Source organism: Phascolarctos cinereus, unplaced genomic scaffold (assembly GCF_003287225.1).
Source record: "Phascolarctos cinereus isolate Bilbo 61053 unplaced genomic scaffold, phaCin_HiC Scaffold_4;HRSCAF=312, whole genome shotgun sequence".
In the NCBI taxonomy this organism is placed as follows: Eukaryota; Metazoa; Chordata; class Mammalia; order Diprotodontia; family Phascolarctidae; genus Phascolarctos; species Phascolarctos cinereus.
In genome coordinates, this window is record NW_027555847.1 from 726,783,373 (window position 1) to 726,798,759 (window position 15,387).

The following is a 15,387-nucleotide window of genomic DNA, read 5'->3' on the forward strand; positions in this document are numbered from 1 at the left end:
CAGGTCTTATAACACTTTTCTTTGGCTTCATCAGAATTCGCCATGGTGGAAGCGTAGGCGCTGATGATTGGTGGCATGACGTTTTCTTGCAAGTAGCAATCGCATTGTCACGAGCCTCTCATTCACTCCTTTTGGTAGGCATAAAAGTTTGTTAATTTGATTAGTTTTGATTGCAAAACCTAGACCAGCCTCATGGCGCTCCCTTTCACTGTGGCCACTCCAGAAAGATGTGAATCCAGCTCTGACTTCAGTAAGCTGGCCTTCATTTGCCAGCCTTGTTTCACTCAGGGCTGCTTTTTTGATGCAATACCTGCTGAGCTCTCTTGCAACAAGAGCTGTTCATCTTTCAGTTCTACTGGATTTTGTGTCATCTATAAGTGTGTGAACATTTCACGTGTCGATGGTGAGTGGAATCGTCTTTACAAAAGTTTTTGTATTTTTTTATGTTTTGACCACAAGGTAGAATCCCTACATGCCGTGGCAAGCAGGCCAGGGTTAGGTTAGGTGAAGCAGGCACTTTTAAGGGCACCTTTTCTAGCCCCTTATAGTCCTTTAAAAAAAAAACTGCTCAGACATCCAGGCTCTGCCAAGTCTCACTGCTGCTTCAGGCCAGTGAGAAGACGACTCTATGGCCTGGGCTGCCTGTGTGCAGGGTTGTGACTATAGTGCCCAGTGTATCCATACCTGCCGCTTCATCAGTTATGCGTCACCAGAGGACTCTGAGGTGGGTAAAAATGGCAGAAGGTACAGGTGATGCCTTTTGATTCACACATAAACTGGATTTAAGTGAGGCAGTGTTGTGTGATATCGGCCTCTCTCCCTCTTCCAGAGTCATCGAGGTCTAGTGCAGGCCAGTCAAGATGATGAGGGATGGCTCAAGACGCAGTAGATGGCCTTGGAGTCTTCCGCGTCTGACCCAGCTCCAAGCGCTCCACAGCATCTGCTTCAGCTGCCTTCACTGCCGTTGGAACGAATTGTTCTCATCCGCCCATTCCGCCAAGGGAAGTCTTCACATACTAAGAGTAGAATCACCAAGACACCAGCAGGTTTGAGGTCTCTTGGTTACTCTGCCCATCTGCTGAAATAGTGTGCCCGATTGTGGCTGCTGCACGTGCTCCAGCTTCTTGGAGCCGTAGGTGAGAGCTGGGTGGCAGGTCGACACTCAGGTGGATGAGCAGCTGCCCACCAGAGGTGCTGGTCTGCCTGGATCACCCAGATACTCCCAAATGTCAATTGGCTTGGACTGGTCTGAGCACAGGCCTTCCGAGCTCCTTTGCAGCTCTCAGATTTGGTGACTTCGTGACTCGGCCCTCTCAGGGACAGAACACTGTGACAAGCAAATGAACGTGGCCGGCTGTCTCCATGACGGTATGGTTCTAGAACCAAGGCCAGGAGAGGCCCAGACCATGGCGCTGCTGGGCACGTAGCCATCGGCAGTTCCAGAGCCTAGCTCCAGACGGGATAGGGGGCACATCTTGTCACGCGAGGTGGCTGAAGGCCCCGGGGCTTCCCACCCGTTCCCTCCGGGTCACTATGAGCCTGGAACTGTACTTGGACCTCATCTCTCCACCCTGTCGGGCCGTTTACATCTTTGCCAAGATGAACAATATCCACTTCGACTACTTTGCCGTGGATCTGCTGCACGGTCAGGAGGGGACCCCCCTCCCCGGGGCACTGGGCGAACTGCCTCGTCCCAAAGCAGTCTGGGCCCTCCAGAGCTCCCGAATCCCAGCAGCCTCAGGGGAGGGGCGTAGGTCCGGTCTCAGCTCCAGGCGCCCACTGTGGGAGCTCAGAGGAACGTCCCCTCCCAGTCCTAGAAGGTGGCCTGGGCTAAGTGATGGAGCCGAGAGCCCGGCGGGGCGGGGGGGGCGGGGGGGGGACTGCCGACTCACTCGCCAAACGTCTCTTTTGGTCCAGAGGACGCAGCCCCGCCGCCTCCTGCCTGGCTGTCCGACCTCTCCTTCTTTGCCTCTTTTCTGCTTGGATGCTCTGCCAGCCCAGTCTGGCCTTTCTCCCCCCCCCAGGCCTTCAGGGCTGCATGTGTTTTTGAAGGCTCCCCCTCCAGTTCCCAGGAGGGAAGAACTACCTTGGTGACCTTGAGGAAATCTCTTCCCTTGGTTTCAGTCTCCTCATGGGTCAGAAAAGGAGGTTGGGGGGGACAGCTGGGGAGGTCAGTGGATAGAGCACCGGCCCTGGAGTCAGGAGGACCTGAGTTCAAATCAGGCCTCAGGCACTGGACACTTACTAGCTGTGTGACCCTGGCCAAGTCACTTAACCCCATTGCCTAGCCAGAAAAAGGGAGGGAGGTTGGACTGGGTCGCCTTTGGGGTCCCTTCCAGCTCTATATCTGGCATCCTGTGGGACCCCAGATGAACGCTTGAAGACATGCATGCCAAGGGGGACACCAGTAACAGCTGGCATTCATGGAAAGCTTTAACATCCCTAAAAGTGTACAAATGGTATCTCATGTAGTCCATACATTATTACATATTACTATTATCCCCATTTTATAGGTGAGTAAACTGAGGCAAAGAGGTCAAATGGCTTGCCCTGGGTCACAGAGCTAGTAGGTGTCTGAGGCAGGATTTGAACTCAGGTCTTCCTGACTCCAGGCTCAGCCCTCTCCACTGGGCCACCTAGCTGCCACCTAGCTCCCATGGGAGCGTGGATTGGAAGACAGTGTGGACCAGTGGCTAGAAGCCTGCAGGCCTGGGTTCTGACCCTGGGGCTGCTGCTAACCTGCTGTATACCCTTGGTCAAGTCTCTGTCCTCTCTCTGGGTCTCAGGGTCCTCATCCGTAGCCTGGGGGGCAGGACAGATGGTCGTGAAGGTCCCTGCTGATGGAGTTTCTGGCACTTGGTGAGGGGAGCCGGGGCCTAGGGGTGAAGGGCTCGTGCCTTCCCTCAGCCCTGCCTGGCTCTCAATGGAACCTTCTCTCTGGCACAGGTGAGCAGCACAGCAAAGAGTTTGAAGCTATCAACATCCTCAGGAAAGTGCCCTTGCTCCGAGAGGGAAGCTTCATCTTGGCTGAGAGGTGATGCGGGCCATGCCAGAGGGCAGCTGCAGAGTCTGGGAGTGAAGGCCCCCTGCACAAGTGCTGGGTGTCCCCAGAACCCTTGGCCTGGGCCCTGCTGGGCAGTCTTAACATGAAGCCCCTGTGACCTCAGGCAAACCCTTCAAAACAATCCTGGGTGTTAGAAAGTCAGCCTGAAACTGATACATGAGAATGATCTCTGCACAGCCTGGCTGTGTGACCCTGGACAAGTCACCTCCCAGTGCTTTATTAGTGGCAACTTGCACTGAAATGACAGTTTACTGTCTACAGCAACTAAATCACTTTGCAGGGGGTTGGGGGGAGCTTGAGTAGTTGTGTCCAACTCCTCATCACCTGATTTGGGCTTTTCTTGGTGGAGACACTAGAGTGGTTTTGCTACTTCCTTCTCCGGCTCATGTTACATATAAGGAAACTGAGGCAAACAGGGTTGAATGACACTCCCAGAATCACACATCCAGTAAGTGTCTGAAGTCAGATTTGAATTCAGCTTCCTGACTCCAGGCCTAACACTCTATCCACTGCGTCATCTAGCTGTTCAATAAAATCATTGGTCCAACCCTTTTCCTCAAAGAGACTAAGGGCCACTAGGGGTTGCACTGGTTAGAATGCTGGACCCAGATTGAGGAAGACCCGAGTTCAAATCCTACCTTAGACACTGACAAGTCATACTCCTCTGTGACCCTCAGTTTCTTCATCTGTAAAATGGGGATAACAATAGCCCCTACTTCACAGGGTTGTTGTGAGGATCAGATAAGATAATACCTATTTATGTACTTTGCAGTCTTTAAAATGCCCCATCTAGGCTAGCTCTTGGGGTTAACACGCTAGCCCAAGTGCTGAGTGGGGGAGGCTTACCCCCTCCAGTGGGCACTTCATACACATCTGGGGGTGGTGGAAGAGGGCATTCTCACTTATCCCTCTATTCTGCCCCACCTACAACACCTGGCCTCTCTCTCCCCCTTTCCTGGACCTTCCCTTGCAGCGTGCCCATCCTGTTATACCTGACCCGCAAATTCAGCACCTCTCTCTATTGGTACCCACCTGATATACGTATACAGGCCCGCATTGATGAATACATGGCCTGGCAGTATGAAGGCATGCAGATCATCATGGAAAAGATTCTGTGGTCAAAGGTAAAGAGGTTCCTCCCCCTGCTCCCCCCAAAGTGAAGGAACTCGGAAATCCGACCTTCACGGGTTGCTTCTTGCGACCAATCAATAGGCATGAGATGGAAAGAAGGAAGGATGGATGGATGGAGGGAAGAAAAAAGGGAGGAAGAAAGGGAGGGAGGAAGGGAGGGAGGACAGGAGGAGTGGGTCTGGGGTCATGTGGGAGGGTGTCAGGGGAGGCCCTGGCTGGCCTCATGGACTGGGCTGATGCTGATGGAAAGCACTTTGTGATTCCGAGAGAAGTCCTGCAGACTTGGGTGGGCAGGAATGTCAGGGAGCAGGGGGGCCCCTTTCTGCCCTCTTTGCCCCTCCCCTTCTCTCTCTCGTTCCTGACCCCAAGTCCTCTTCCTGACCAGTTGCTGATTCCAATGATTACGGGGCAGGAAGTGCCACAGGAGAAGGTAGATGACGTACTGAAACAAGCAGAGACCAACATACAGTTGTTCTGCGACCACTTCCTGAAGGATAAGCCGTTTCTAGTAGGGAACGTCATCAGCTTGGCTGACCTGATGGCTGCGGTGGAGTTGATGCAGGTGATAAGAGCTGTCTGGGGGACCAAAATTGCCCACTGGGAGGGGTTGGGAATCCCAGAAACCAGAGGTGTCCCCACCGAGGCCACTGTGAGCCCCTGTGCAGGGGAGAGGGGAGCCTTTCCAAGTATCTTCCAGGCTCAGCTGGTTGGTGGGGGCCCCAGAAATCCCCAGCAAGAAGTGGGAGCCTCATGGAGCAGGGTGACCAGCCGGCAAGTCTGGGGGAAGGCATAAAGTAGAAGCAACTTTTTGGGGGGAAGTCACTCAGGACAGGAAGAAACACTGCTGTGAAGCTCACCCCTCCCTAGAGCTATCAAACTTCCAGGTGTTATGAAGTTACAGGGGCAAGTGGGACTCAGAACTAGGATCGAATGGGTAGACGCTGGAGGCTTGATGGAAGTAAGAACTCACGACGAGTTGGAGCTTTGAGAGGGAGAAGATGCTGCCACAGATGCCCCTCAGAGGCCTCATTGTACAGAGGAGGAAACTCAGTTCCAGACTGGTTAAGGGGCTTGTCTGAGACCACACAGGTCATTAGCACCAGAGGTGAGATTGGAACCCAGGTCCCCCAACTCCACGCCCCAGGCTCTTTACTGATGAGTAGTAATTGTCAGGCATATTGCTGCAGGGAGGTGCAGTGGTTAGAGCCCTGGACCTGGTGTCAGGAAGACTCCATTTTAAATCCAGATGCAGACACTTCCTAGCTGTGTGATCCTGGGCAGGTCACTTAACCTCTCTTTGTCTCGGTTTCCTCATCTGTAACAACAGGCATGATAATAGCACCCACCTCCCGAGATTGTTGTGAGTCTCAAATGAAGTAAGAGTTGTAAAGTGCTTAGCAGAGTGCCTGGCACATAGCAGGTGCTATGGAAATGTAAGCTACTGTTATTCTTATGTCACAGAGGAGAGTTTGTCTTGAGTATGAGTAAATGACTACTGGTACCTCTTGCATCTCTGAGATGCTGAAATTTGGTGGGGGTAGGCAGAGGAGTCCTTAAAAAGAACTAAAAATAAATCTAGGTGAGAAAGATCAGATGGGGAAGACAATTAAAGACACCATGTTACAAGCAGAAAAAAGAGCCAAGCAGAATTTGGTTTGCCATAACACGACCATGCTTGCCACATTGGCAATTAAAAGTGTGATTTATTCAGATAGTCATTTCAAATTTCAGTGATGCCATATGACTATGAGCCATGGACCACTGTAGCTCCAAAGAATTGATGTGAGTGAAGTCAAGTGGGCCTTAGGAAGCATTGCTAACAATAAGGCTAGCAGAGGTGATGGAATTCCAGCTGAGCTATTTAAAATCCTAAAAGATGAGGCTGTTAAAGTGCTGTACTCAATATGCCAGTAAATTAGGAAAACTCAACTGTGGCCACTGGATTGCAAAAGATCGGTTTATGTCCCAATATTAAAAAAGGGCAATACCAAGAAATGTTCAAATTACCAATTGTGCTCATTTCACATGCCAGCAAGGTCATGCTTAAGATTCTGCAAGCTAGGCTTCAGCAATACATGAGCTGAGAATTAGTAAAAGAGCAGGCAGAGGAACTACAAACCAGATTGCCAGCATTTGCTGGATTATGGAGAAAGCAAGGGAGCTGTAGAAAAACATCTACTTCTGCTTCACTGACTTACACTAAAGCCTTCAGCTGTGTGGATCACAACAAAATGTGGCAAGTCCTCAAAGAGACAGGAGAACCAGATCATCTTACTTGTTTCCTGAGGGAGCTGTATGAGGGTCAAGAAGCAACAGTTAGAATTGAACATGGAACAACTAATTGGTTTAACATTGGGAAAGGAGCATGACAAGACATGTATGTTGTCATTTAACTTTTATGCAGAGTACACCGTGCAGAATGCCAGGCTGAATGAATCAAAAGCTGGACTTCAGGTTGCCAGGAGAAATACCAATAATCTCAGATATGCAGATGATACCACTGTGATGGAAGAAAGGGAAGAATTAAGAAGACTTGATGAGAGTAAAAGAGTAGTGTGTAAAAGCTGGCTTGAAGCTTAACATCAAAAAAAAAATAAGATCTTGACAACTAGTCTTATAGCTTCTTGGCAAGTAAAGGGAGCAGAAATGGAAGCAGTGTCAGCTTTTATTATTCTTGGGCTCAAAGATCACTGCAGATGGTAACTGTCAAATTAAAAGATGCTAACTCCTTGGAAGGAAAGCTATGGCAATCTGGATAGCAAACTAAAAAGCAGACATCAGCTTGCCAACAAAGGTTCCTGTAGTCAAAGCTAGGATTTCTCCAGTAGCGATGTATGGCTATGAGAGTTGGACTATTATGAAAGCTGAGCACTGCAGAATCAATGCTTTTGAATTGTGGTGCTGGAGAAGACTTTTTAGAGTCCCTTGGACAGAAGGAGATGAAATCAGTCAATACTTGAAAGAAATTAATTCAGCCTATTAACTCGAAGGCATGCACACAGCTTGGTAGTGTATAAAGTGCTGGCCCTAGAGTCAGGAAGACTCATGTTCCTGAGTTCAAATCCAGTCTCAGACTCTTATTTGGCTATGTGACTCTGGGCAAGTCACTTACTCTGTTTGCCTCAGTTCCTCATCTGCAAAATGAGCTGGAAAAGGAAATGGCAAACCACTTCAGTATCTTTGCCAAGAAAACCCCAAAGTGGGTCATGAAGAGCTGGACATGACTGAAAATGACTGAACCACAAAAATTCAAATTCTAAAGTTGAAACTTAAATATTTTTGCCACATAATGAGAAGACAGGACTTATTGGAAAAGACCCTGATGTTGGGAAAGTTTGAAGGCAAAAGGATAAGGGGATGGCAGAGAATAAGATGGATAGACAGTACCATGCAAACAACCAACGTGAGCTTGGACAGACTTCAGGAGACAGTAGGTATTCCATAATAGAGGATAGAAATGCCTGGTGTGCTAGGGTCCACAAGATCACAAAGAGCCAGACATGACTGAATGACTGAACAAATATGAATGCATACAAGGGAAACAGCAATGAGTAAAACTGGCCTTTTCAGGCTAACCTAATTGAACAGGGAATGTATCTCCACAAACAAAGGTGCAGCTATGATCAAAGATTGCTTCTTGGCCTGTTAAAGACTAGAGAACTGTAGATTTGGGCAAATCTTTTGACAGTCTACCACTTCATCCCTGTAGACAACATCAAGAGAGTTGCATTAGATCATAGTTAGGTAAATTTGTAAGTAATCGAATGGTCAGACCCAAAAAATAGTAGCTAATGGATTGATGTTAACTTGGAAGGACGACTCCAGTGGAATGCTCCAGGAATCTGTGCTGCTTATCATTTTAATTTTTTTGTTGTTGTTGTTTAATTTGGTTTTTACATTTTTTAAATTTTTAAAATTTTTAACATATGTTTTTAAAACTTTGGGTTGCAAATTTTCTCCCTTCCTCCCTCCCCACCCACCCTCATTGAAAAGGCAAGTATCTCGATACATGTTATAGATGTACAGTCATGCAATTACTGCCATAGTAGTCTTGTGAAAAACTAAGTATATTTCTCTTCATCCTATCCTACTCCCCATTTATTCTATTCTCTCTTTTGACCCTGTCCCTCCTCAAAAGTGTTTGCTTTTGATTATGCCCTCCCCCAGTCTGCCCTTCCCTCTATCAACCCCTGCTCTCTTGTCCCTTCCCCCTTATTTTCCTGTAGGGTAATATAGATTTCCATACCCCATTGTGTATGTTATTCCCTCCTTAAGCCAAATCCTATGAGAATAAGATTCACTCATTCCCTCTCACCATCCCCCATTTCCCCTCCACTGTAAAAGCCTTTTCTTGTCTGTTTCATGTGAGATAATTTACCCCATTCTACTTCTCCCTTTCTCCTTCTCCTAGTATAATCCTCTCTCACTCCTTAATTTTATTTTCCAGATATCACCCCTTCATCTTCAACTCACCCTGTGCCCTCTATCTATCTATGTATACATACATATAATTTTTTTCCCTCCCACTACCCTAATACTGACAAAGGACTCATGAGTTACAAATATCATCTTTCCATGCAGGAATGTAAACAGTTCAACCTTAATAAGTCTCTTATGATTTCTCTTTCCTGTTTACCTCTTCCATGTTTCACTTGAGTCTTGTATTTGAAAGTCAAATTTTCTATTCAGCTCTGGTCTTTTCCTCAGGAATGCTTGAAAGTCCCCTATTTCATTGAATGACCATTTTTACCCTGAAGGATTATACTCAGTTTTGCTGGGTAGGTGATTCTTGGTTGTAGTCCTATCTCCTTTGCCCTCTGGAATATTATATTCCATGCCCTGCTCCCTTAATGTAGAAGCTGCTAAATCTTGTGTTATCCTGATTGTGTTTCCACAATACTTGAATTGTTTCTTTCTGGCTGCTTGTAATATTTTCTCCTTGACCTGGGAACTCTGGAATTTGGCTACAATATTCCTAGGAGTTTTCCTTTGGGGATCTCTTTCAGGAGGTGATCAGTGGATTCTTTCAATTTCTATTTTGCCCTCTGGTTCTAAAATATCAGGGCAGTTTTCCTTGATAATTTCTTGAAAGATGATGTCTAAGCTCTTCTCTTGATCATGGCTTTCAGGTAGTCCAACAATTGTTAAGTTCTCTCTCCTGGATCTATTTTCCAGGTCGGTTGTTTTTCCAATGAGATATTTCACATTCTCTTCTATTTTTTCATTCTTTTGGATTAGTGTTACAGTGCCTTTATTTCTCAAATTGCCACTAGCTTCCAATTTCTTCATTCTAACTTTTAAGGAAGCATTTTCTTCAGTAAGCTTTTGGACTTCCTTTTCCATTTGGCCAATTTTGCTTTTTAGGGCATTCTTCTCCTCATTGGCCTTTTGGACCTCCTTTGCCATTTGGGTTAGCTATTTTTTAAGGTGTTACTTTCTTCAGTATTTTTTTGGGTCTCCTTTAGCATCACTCTCAATTTTTCCTCTACTTCTCTTCCTTGCTTCTCAAAATCCTTTTTGAGCTCTTCCATTGGCCTGGAACCAATTCATATTTTTCTTGGAGGCTTTGTATGTAGGAACTTTGGCTTCATGTTCTTCTTCTGGTTGTACATTTTGATCTTCTTTGTCACCAAAGTAAGATAATATAGTCGGACTGTTTTTATGTTGCTTGCTCATGATCCGGCCAATTATGTGAGTTATAGAGAATGTACTGTCCCAAGCTTCAGGGGTTTTGTGCAGCTGTTTTCAGTTCTTCCAAGGTGCTATGATCAAGGGCGAGGTGTTACTCCTTTCCTGGCCTGTGCTCTGGTCTATGAGTGACCACAAGCAGTTGTTTCTGTCTTGGAACTGTGTGGGTTTTCTCTCCACAGCCACTACAAGCTCCACCATGCCAGCACTCCTCCTCGCCCCAGGACCGCCACCTAGAACTGTGATCTAGATCCAAGCATGGGCAAAGCAAGAGAATCCTGCACCAGCAGAGAGATCCCTGCAATCCTCCTCTGATCAGCCACCCAATTACCCCTCAGTTTGTGGGCCGGAATCTCAGGAGGCAGCCACTACCATGGGACCGCATTCTAGGGGAACTGGAGCTGAGACTCTGGGCTCCTCTCTCAGGGCTGCACAAACAGTTTTCCCACTGACCTTCTAAGTGGTCTTTGGTTTTTGTGGGTTGAGAAGTCTGGAAACCACCACAGCTCTGTTTGATTCAGTCCTCTGTGGCCTGCTCCAGGTTCACTGCAGCCTGCATGCCCACGCTGCACTGTGTTCCTGTACCTGCCTGGCGAGATATACCTTCCAATCAACCATCCAGGTTGTCTTGGTCTGGAAATTTGTTTCACTCTGTCTTTTTGTGGGTTCTACTGCTTTAGAATTTGTTTACAGCCATTTTTTATAGGTATTTGGAGGGGTTTGGGGGGATAGCTCAAGCAAGTCACTGCTTTCACTTTGCCACCTTGGCTCTGCCTCTCTGCTTAACATTTTTATCAATTACTTAGATAAAGGCACAGATGGCATACTTATCAAATTTAAGATTCCACAAAGCTGGAGAAATAACTAACACACTAGATGACAAAATCCAAATGGACCTTAGAGCATCAAAGACTATTTAGAGTTCAAAGACCATCTTAGAGGCTGTCTGGTCCAAGCTATGATCTGCAACATTCCACAAGTGGTCATCCAGCTTTGCCTTCCCATAAGGAGGAGTCCACAACCTCCTGAGATTTTCCACTCCACTTTCAGTTACTGTCAGGAGACTTTCCTAATCTTAGGCTACCAAAGCTGCATCTCTGAAGCTCCCACCTATCATTCCTAGCACAGCTTCTGAAGCCAAAGACAACAAGCCTAATCCTTGTTTGAAGGACAGCTAGCATATTGGAGATCACAGTGTCCTCATCTGTAAAATAACAATCCTGACTTCCCTACTTCCTGGTCCTATGACCTTAAACAACTCGTTATTGTGCTTCAAGTCTCTGATTCTTCATGCAAATAATCACAGATCACACTTCAGGGTCAGTTTTGCTCTTAGAAGGCACCTTCCTCAGTGGCCTCTTACTCGACTGCTGGACGGTGCTATCTCTTTGGAGCAGAAACAAAAGAGTGTCCATACATCATTGTACCGTATGGTACATAGAAGCTATAATTGTCCCTGCATACCCACACCTTTCCTTTAGGATATCACGTGCTCTGTCACCTTCAGAAGGGTCTTTCTAATACCATGTCCCAAGTGGGTGGGGGTCACTTTGCCATCCAGTCTATGTGATTGAGTCTGGGGTCTGGGAGAAACTGATTGAATATCCAATTCTTCCTTTTCCTTAAGGAAATCTTGTTGTTTGGTCATTTCAGTTGTGTCCAACTCTTTGTGACCCTGTTTCAGGGTTTTCTTGGCAAAGACACTGGAGTGGTTTGCCATTTCCTTCTCTAGCTTATTTTACAGGTGAGGAAACTGAGGCAAACAGAATTAAGTGCCTTGCCCAGGGTCACATAGCTAGTGTCTGAGTCTGGATTTGAACTCAGGTCCTTTCTGATGCCAGGCCTGGCACTCTATCCACTGTGCCACCCAGCAAGGGGTTGTTTACTTGCAAATGCAGGGAGGCTTAGATTCCCAAGGGCAGTTGTCTTGCTAATTGGAAAAAAAAATTCCAATAAACACCCCATTCACCCCAGGGCTTCAACCCACATGGCTGGAGGTGGCCCTGAATTCTGAAAGGCTTGGGCAGGTTCTACCAAGCTGGAAAGCTTTCATAGATATGGCACCCAGTGATAGACTTGAAGGTGTGTTGAAGATCTTACTCTGGGACTTTGGGCTGAATCTGATAAGATGATAGGACAGCCAAGAGAAGGGATTCTGTCTCAGGCTGCATCAGGTCTTCTTACCCCTTTCTCCTCAACACTCCTCTTTGATCCAGCGACACCAGCCTCCTGACTGTTCCACCAAGACCTTCCGTGGCTCCAGGCATTTTCTCTGGCTTTTTCTCCCCCATTCCTGGAATGCTCTCCCTCCTGTGCTCTGACTGCCAACTCTCTGGCTTCCTTTAAGTCTCAACTAAAGTCATTCCTTCTGCAGGAAGCCTTCCACAACCCCTCCTCATTCCAGTGCCTTCCTTCTACTCATGATTTCCTATTTATCCTGTAGGTAGCTTATTTTGCGTATAGAATATTGGTTTGCATATTGTCTTTCCCATTAGACTGTAAGCTCCTGGAGGGCAGGGACTGTCTTTTGCTTCTTTTCATGTATGCAGTGCTTAGTGCAATGCCTGGAATGTAGTTGCTGTTGTTGAGTCATTCGGTGATGTCTGACTCTGTTTGACCTCATGGACCATAGCATGGCAGGCCCTTCGAGCCTCCACTCTCTCCTGAAGTCTGTCAGAGCTCACATTGGTTGCTTTCATGACTCTATCCATCCTACCCTCTTCTGTCCCATTTTCCTTTTGCTTTCATCTTTCCTGACACCAGAGTCTTTCCCAGTGAGTCCCCAACTTTTCTTTATGTGGTCAAAGTGTTTAAACTTCAGCTTCAGTATCTGACCTGCCAATGAATTGCCTGATTTAAGTGGCTCATAACAGGTGCTTAATAAATGTTTATTAAATGAATGAATAATAATGATGATGATGATGGCTATCATTCTTATAGTACCTTAAGTTTTGCAAGTTACATTATTCTATTTGATTCTCTCTACATCCCTGGGAGGTAAGTGTAACTATTATCCCCATTTTACAGATGAAGAAACTGAGTCTTAGTTAAGTGGTTTGCCTGTGGTCACCTAGCCAGATCACAAAATCATAGATCTAGAACTGGAAGGGTCTTCAAAGCTCCTGAGTCCAAACTTCTCCCAGACAAGGGTCACACATAGCTAATAAGCATTTTAGGCAGGATTTGAATCCAGCTCATCCAGACTGTAAGCCTAGAACCCCAGCCACTATAGTACACTGCCTCTCACCCATGTGCTCCTGCCTAAAGATCTCTCCCTTCCAGCTGAGCCATTAAAGTGAGACTGTTCATTGGCAGCATTCCTCCCAACCAAGCACACACACACCCCACCCAAGTCTGCAAGCAGTCTCACAATGCCATTCACTCCTCTTGTTGGCTGGTCCCACAAACCGCCTCCTACTACCACACTGAGCTGTAGCCACTACAAGGCCTGTCTAGGTTGCTTTGACCCAGAGACCTCACATAGTTAAAACAAGTCAAAGCCTTCCAAATGAACCACCAGGAAAGACGCCAGCACACACATGGCATAGAGGCAGCTGCTGTTCTCCTGACACCAAGTTCTTACCACAGAGAGCTAAGGAGCACTCTGTCCCTGCATCTCCATCACCCATCAGGGCTTTGTTCCCTGTTGTGATGCTCAGTCAATGCCTGAAACCCATCCCAATTCCTGCCACCATCCTTGGGGACTCCAATGTGCCATCCTTCCCTTTACCATAACTATGACGGCTGAGTTCTCAGTTCTACAAAAGCAGTTCCACCATTCAGCTCTCAGCAAAGTCTCCCAAGAATTCCTTTTGTGATGTTTCTTCATAAGATAAACTAAAAGAGTTTTCTCAGAAAAGAAGTTTCTCTTCATCCCCTTTCTCTATACCTCACTCAGTATTGCTTCTGCTATGACAAATAACAGTCTTCCCAGAGGGACAGTTCAATTACCAGTCTCTCAAGATTCTCTTTCCTACTAAAGATGCCGTAATGTATCTTTTGCCTTTATGGGAGAGAAGCTATTGAAGCTGGGATTACATATGATTCTGTAATATTCAAATATTATCTTATATAACAGAGTTCAAGGACGGTTTCATGGAAGAAGTGGGACCTGAGCTATGAAAGATAAATGGCAGAATGGGTGAGGGAAGTTGGAGCACAGGAGAGGCTGTGAGACAAGGCCTCTGGGTGGTAAGGAGGTAGAAAGGGAATGATCTGGAGATTTAGGTTGGGCATGTGGATAAGTTAACCCACACACTTTGTCCTTCTGTTTGTCTGTAGCCATCGGGTGCTGACTTTGATATCTTCCTTGGCAGACCCAAGCTCAACGAATGGCTTCTGCGGGTAGAGGAAATTGTGGGTCACAGACTCTTCCAGGAGGCCCATGAGAAACTGCTAACCATCAAGAATTGGGACATATCCATTTTAGATCCCAGTGTGAGGAAGAAGATCCTTATCATGATAGAGAAAGTGACCAAATGAATGGAGAAGGTCCTTTTAACATGGGCAGGTCTTCTGGGAGTGGGAAGACCTTGGTTAGACAGAGGGCTTAGGGGCATTTTGCAGATCCTAAAGATTATGGTGGTCCCATCCTTCTCTTAATAAAGAGTCAGTGTCTGGGCTGCAACCCAGTGAGGAGTCTTGGCCTTTGCTAGCAGGCTTCTCCATGGAACATCACCTAGGGGTCTCATCTGACAATTGCAGTGGTGGGGAGCATCTTTCAGGAGTAACAGGAAAGATTGGAGAAGTAGAGGGAATAGCAGGACTCCTCTAAGAACTGATTGGTTCCCTCCCTCAAGGGGACAGGCCAAACCTAGCTGACGAGAGGTTTGATTTAAGCAGCCTAAGTAGCAAAAAAAAAAAAAAGAAAAAGAAAAAGAAAGAAAGAAAGCAAGCAAGAAAGAAAGAGAGAAAGAGAGAAAGAAAGCAAGAAAGCAAGAAAGAAAGAAAGCAAGAAAGCAAGAAAGAAAGAAAGCAAGCAAGCAAGAAAGAAAGCAAGAAAGAAAGAAAGAGAGAAAGAGAGAAAGAGAGAAAGAAAGAAAGAAAGCAAGAAAGAAAGAAAGCAAGAAAGCAAGAAAGCAAGAAAGAAAGCAAGCAAGAAAGAAAGCAAGAAAGCAAGAAAGAAAGAAAGAAAGAGAAAGAAAGAAAGAAAGAAAGAAAGAAAGAAAGAAAGAAAGAAAGAAAGAAAGTAAAAGCAAGCAAGCAAGAAAGAAAGCAATGGGGGTAACAGAGTTTGTGGGTAGGAAATAAGCAGAATGTACCTGCTCTGAAATTTCCAGAAGAGGCCAAGTGAACCCCATCTCTCCCTTGCTATTTCCAAAAGGAGTTCCCCAAAGTTCCCAAGATGTAAACACTTCCACTCTCCTAGGTTGTTGCTCCATTCAAACTCGATTAGTGATGACAATTGGTTCCTGTGTATTTAATGATCATGCCTAGGCTCAGGTCTCCCAAAGGGATATATCCAACCCCATTCTCTCTCTTGAGCTAAATGCTGCACCACCATC

At 46.4% G+C, this 15,387-nt stretch overlaps 1 protein-coding gene across 1 annotated transcript; it reads left to right on the forward strand.

Annotated features, from left to right (window-relative positions):
• Positions 1-1,395: 1,395 nt before the first annotated feature.
• Positions 1,396-14,508, forward strand: GSTT4 (glutathione S-transferase theta 4). Its single transcript, XM_020978749.2, has 5 exons — positions 1,396-1,645; positions 2,947-3,034; positions 4,038-4,188; positions 4,581-4,757; positions 14,165-14,508. The coding sequence occupies exons 1-5, from the start codon at positions 1,534-1,536 to the stop codon at positions 14,363-14,365; spliced, it is 729 nt and encodes a 242-aa protein (XP_020834408.1). The 5' UTR covers positions 1,396-1,533; the 3' UTR covers positions 14,366-14,508.
• The last annotated feature ends 879 nt before the right edge of the window (positions 14,509-15,387 follow it).

Excerpts from the sequence above, each read along its gene's own strand:
- GSTT4 (XM_020978749.2), top strand. The coding sequence starts at position 1,534 with ATGAGCCTGGAACTGTACTTGGACCTCATCTCTCCACCCTGTCGGGCC. Across the intron at positions 1,646-2,946 it reads TGCCGTGGATCTGCTGCACG|GTGAGCAGCACAGCAAAGAG; the intron begins GTCAGGAGGGGA and ends TCTCTGGCACAG. Across the intron at positions 4,758-14,164 it reads CTGCGGTGGAGTTGATGCAG|CCATCGGGTGCTGACTTTGA; the intron begins GTGATAAGAGCT and ends GTTTGTCTGTAG.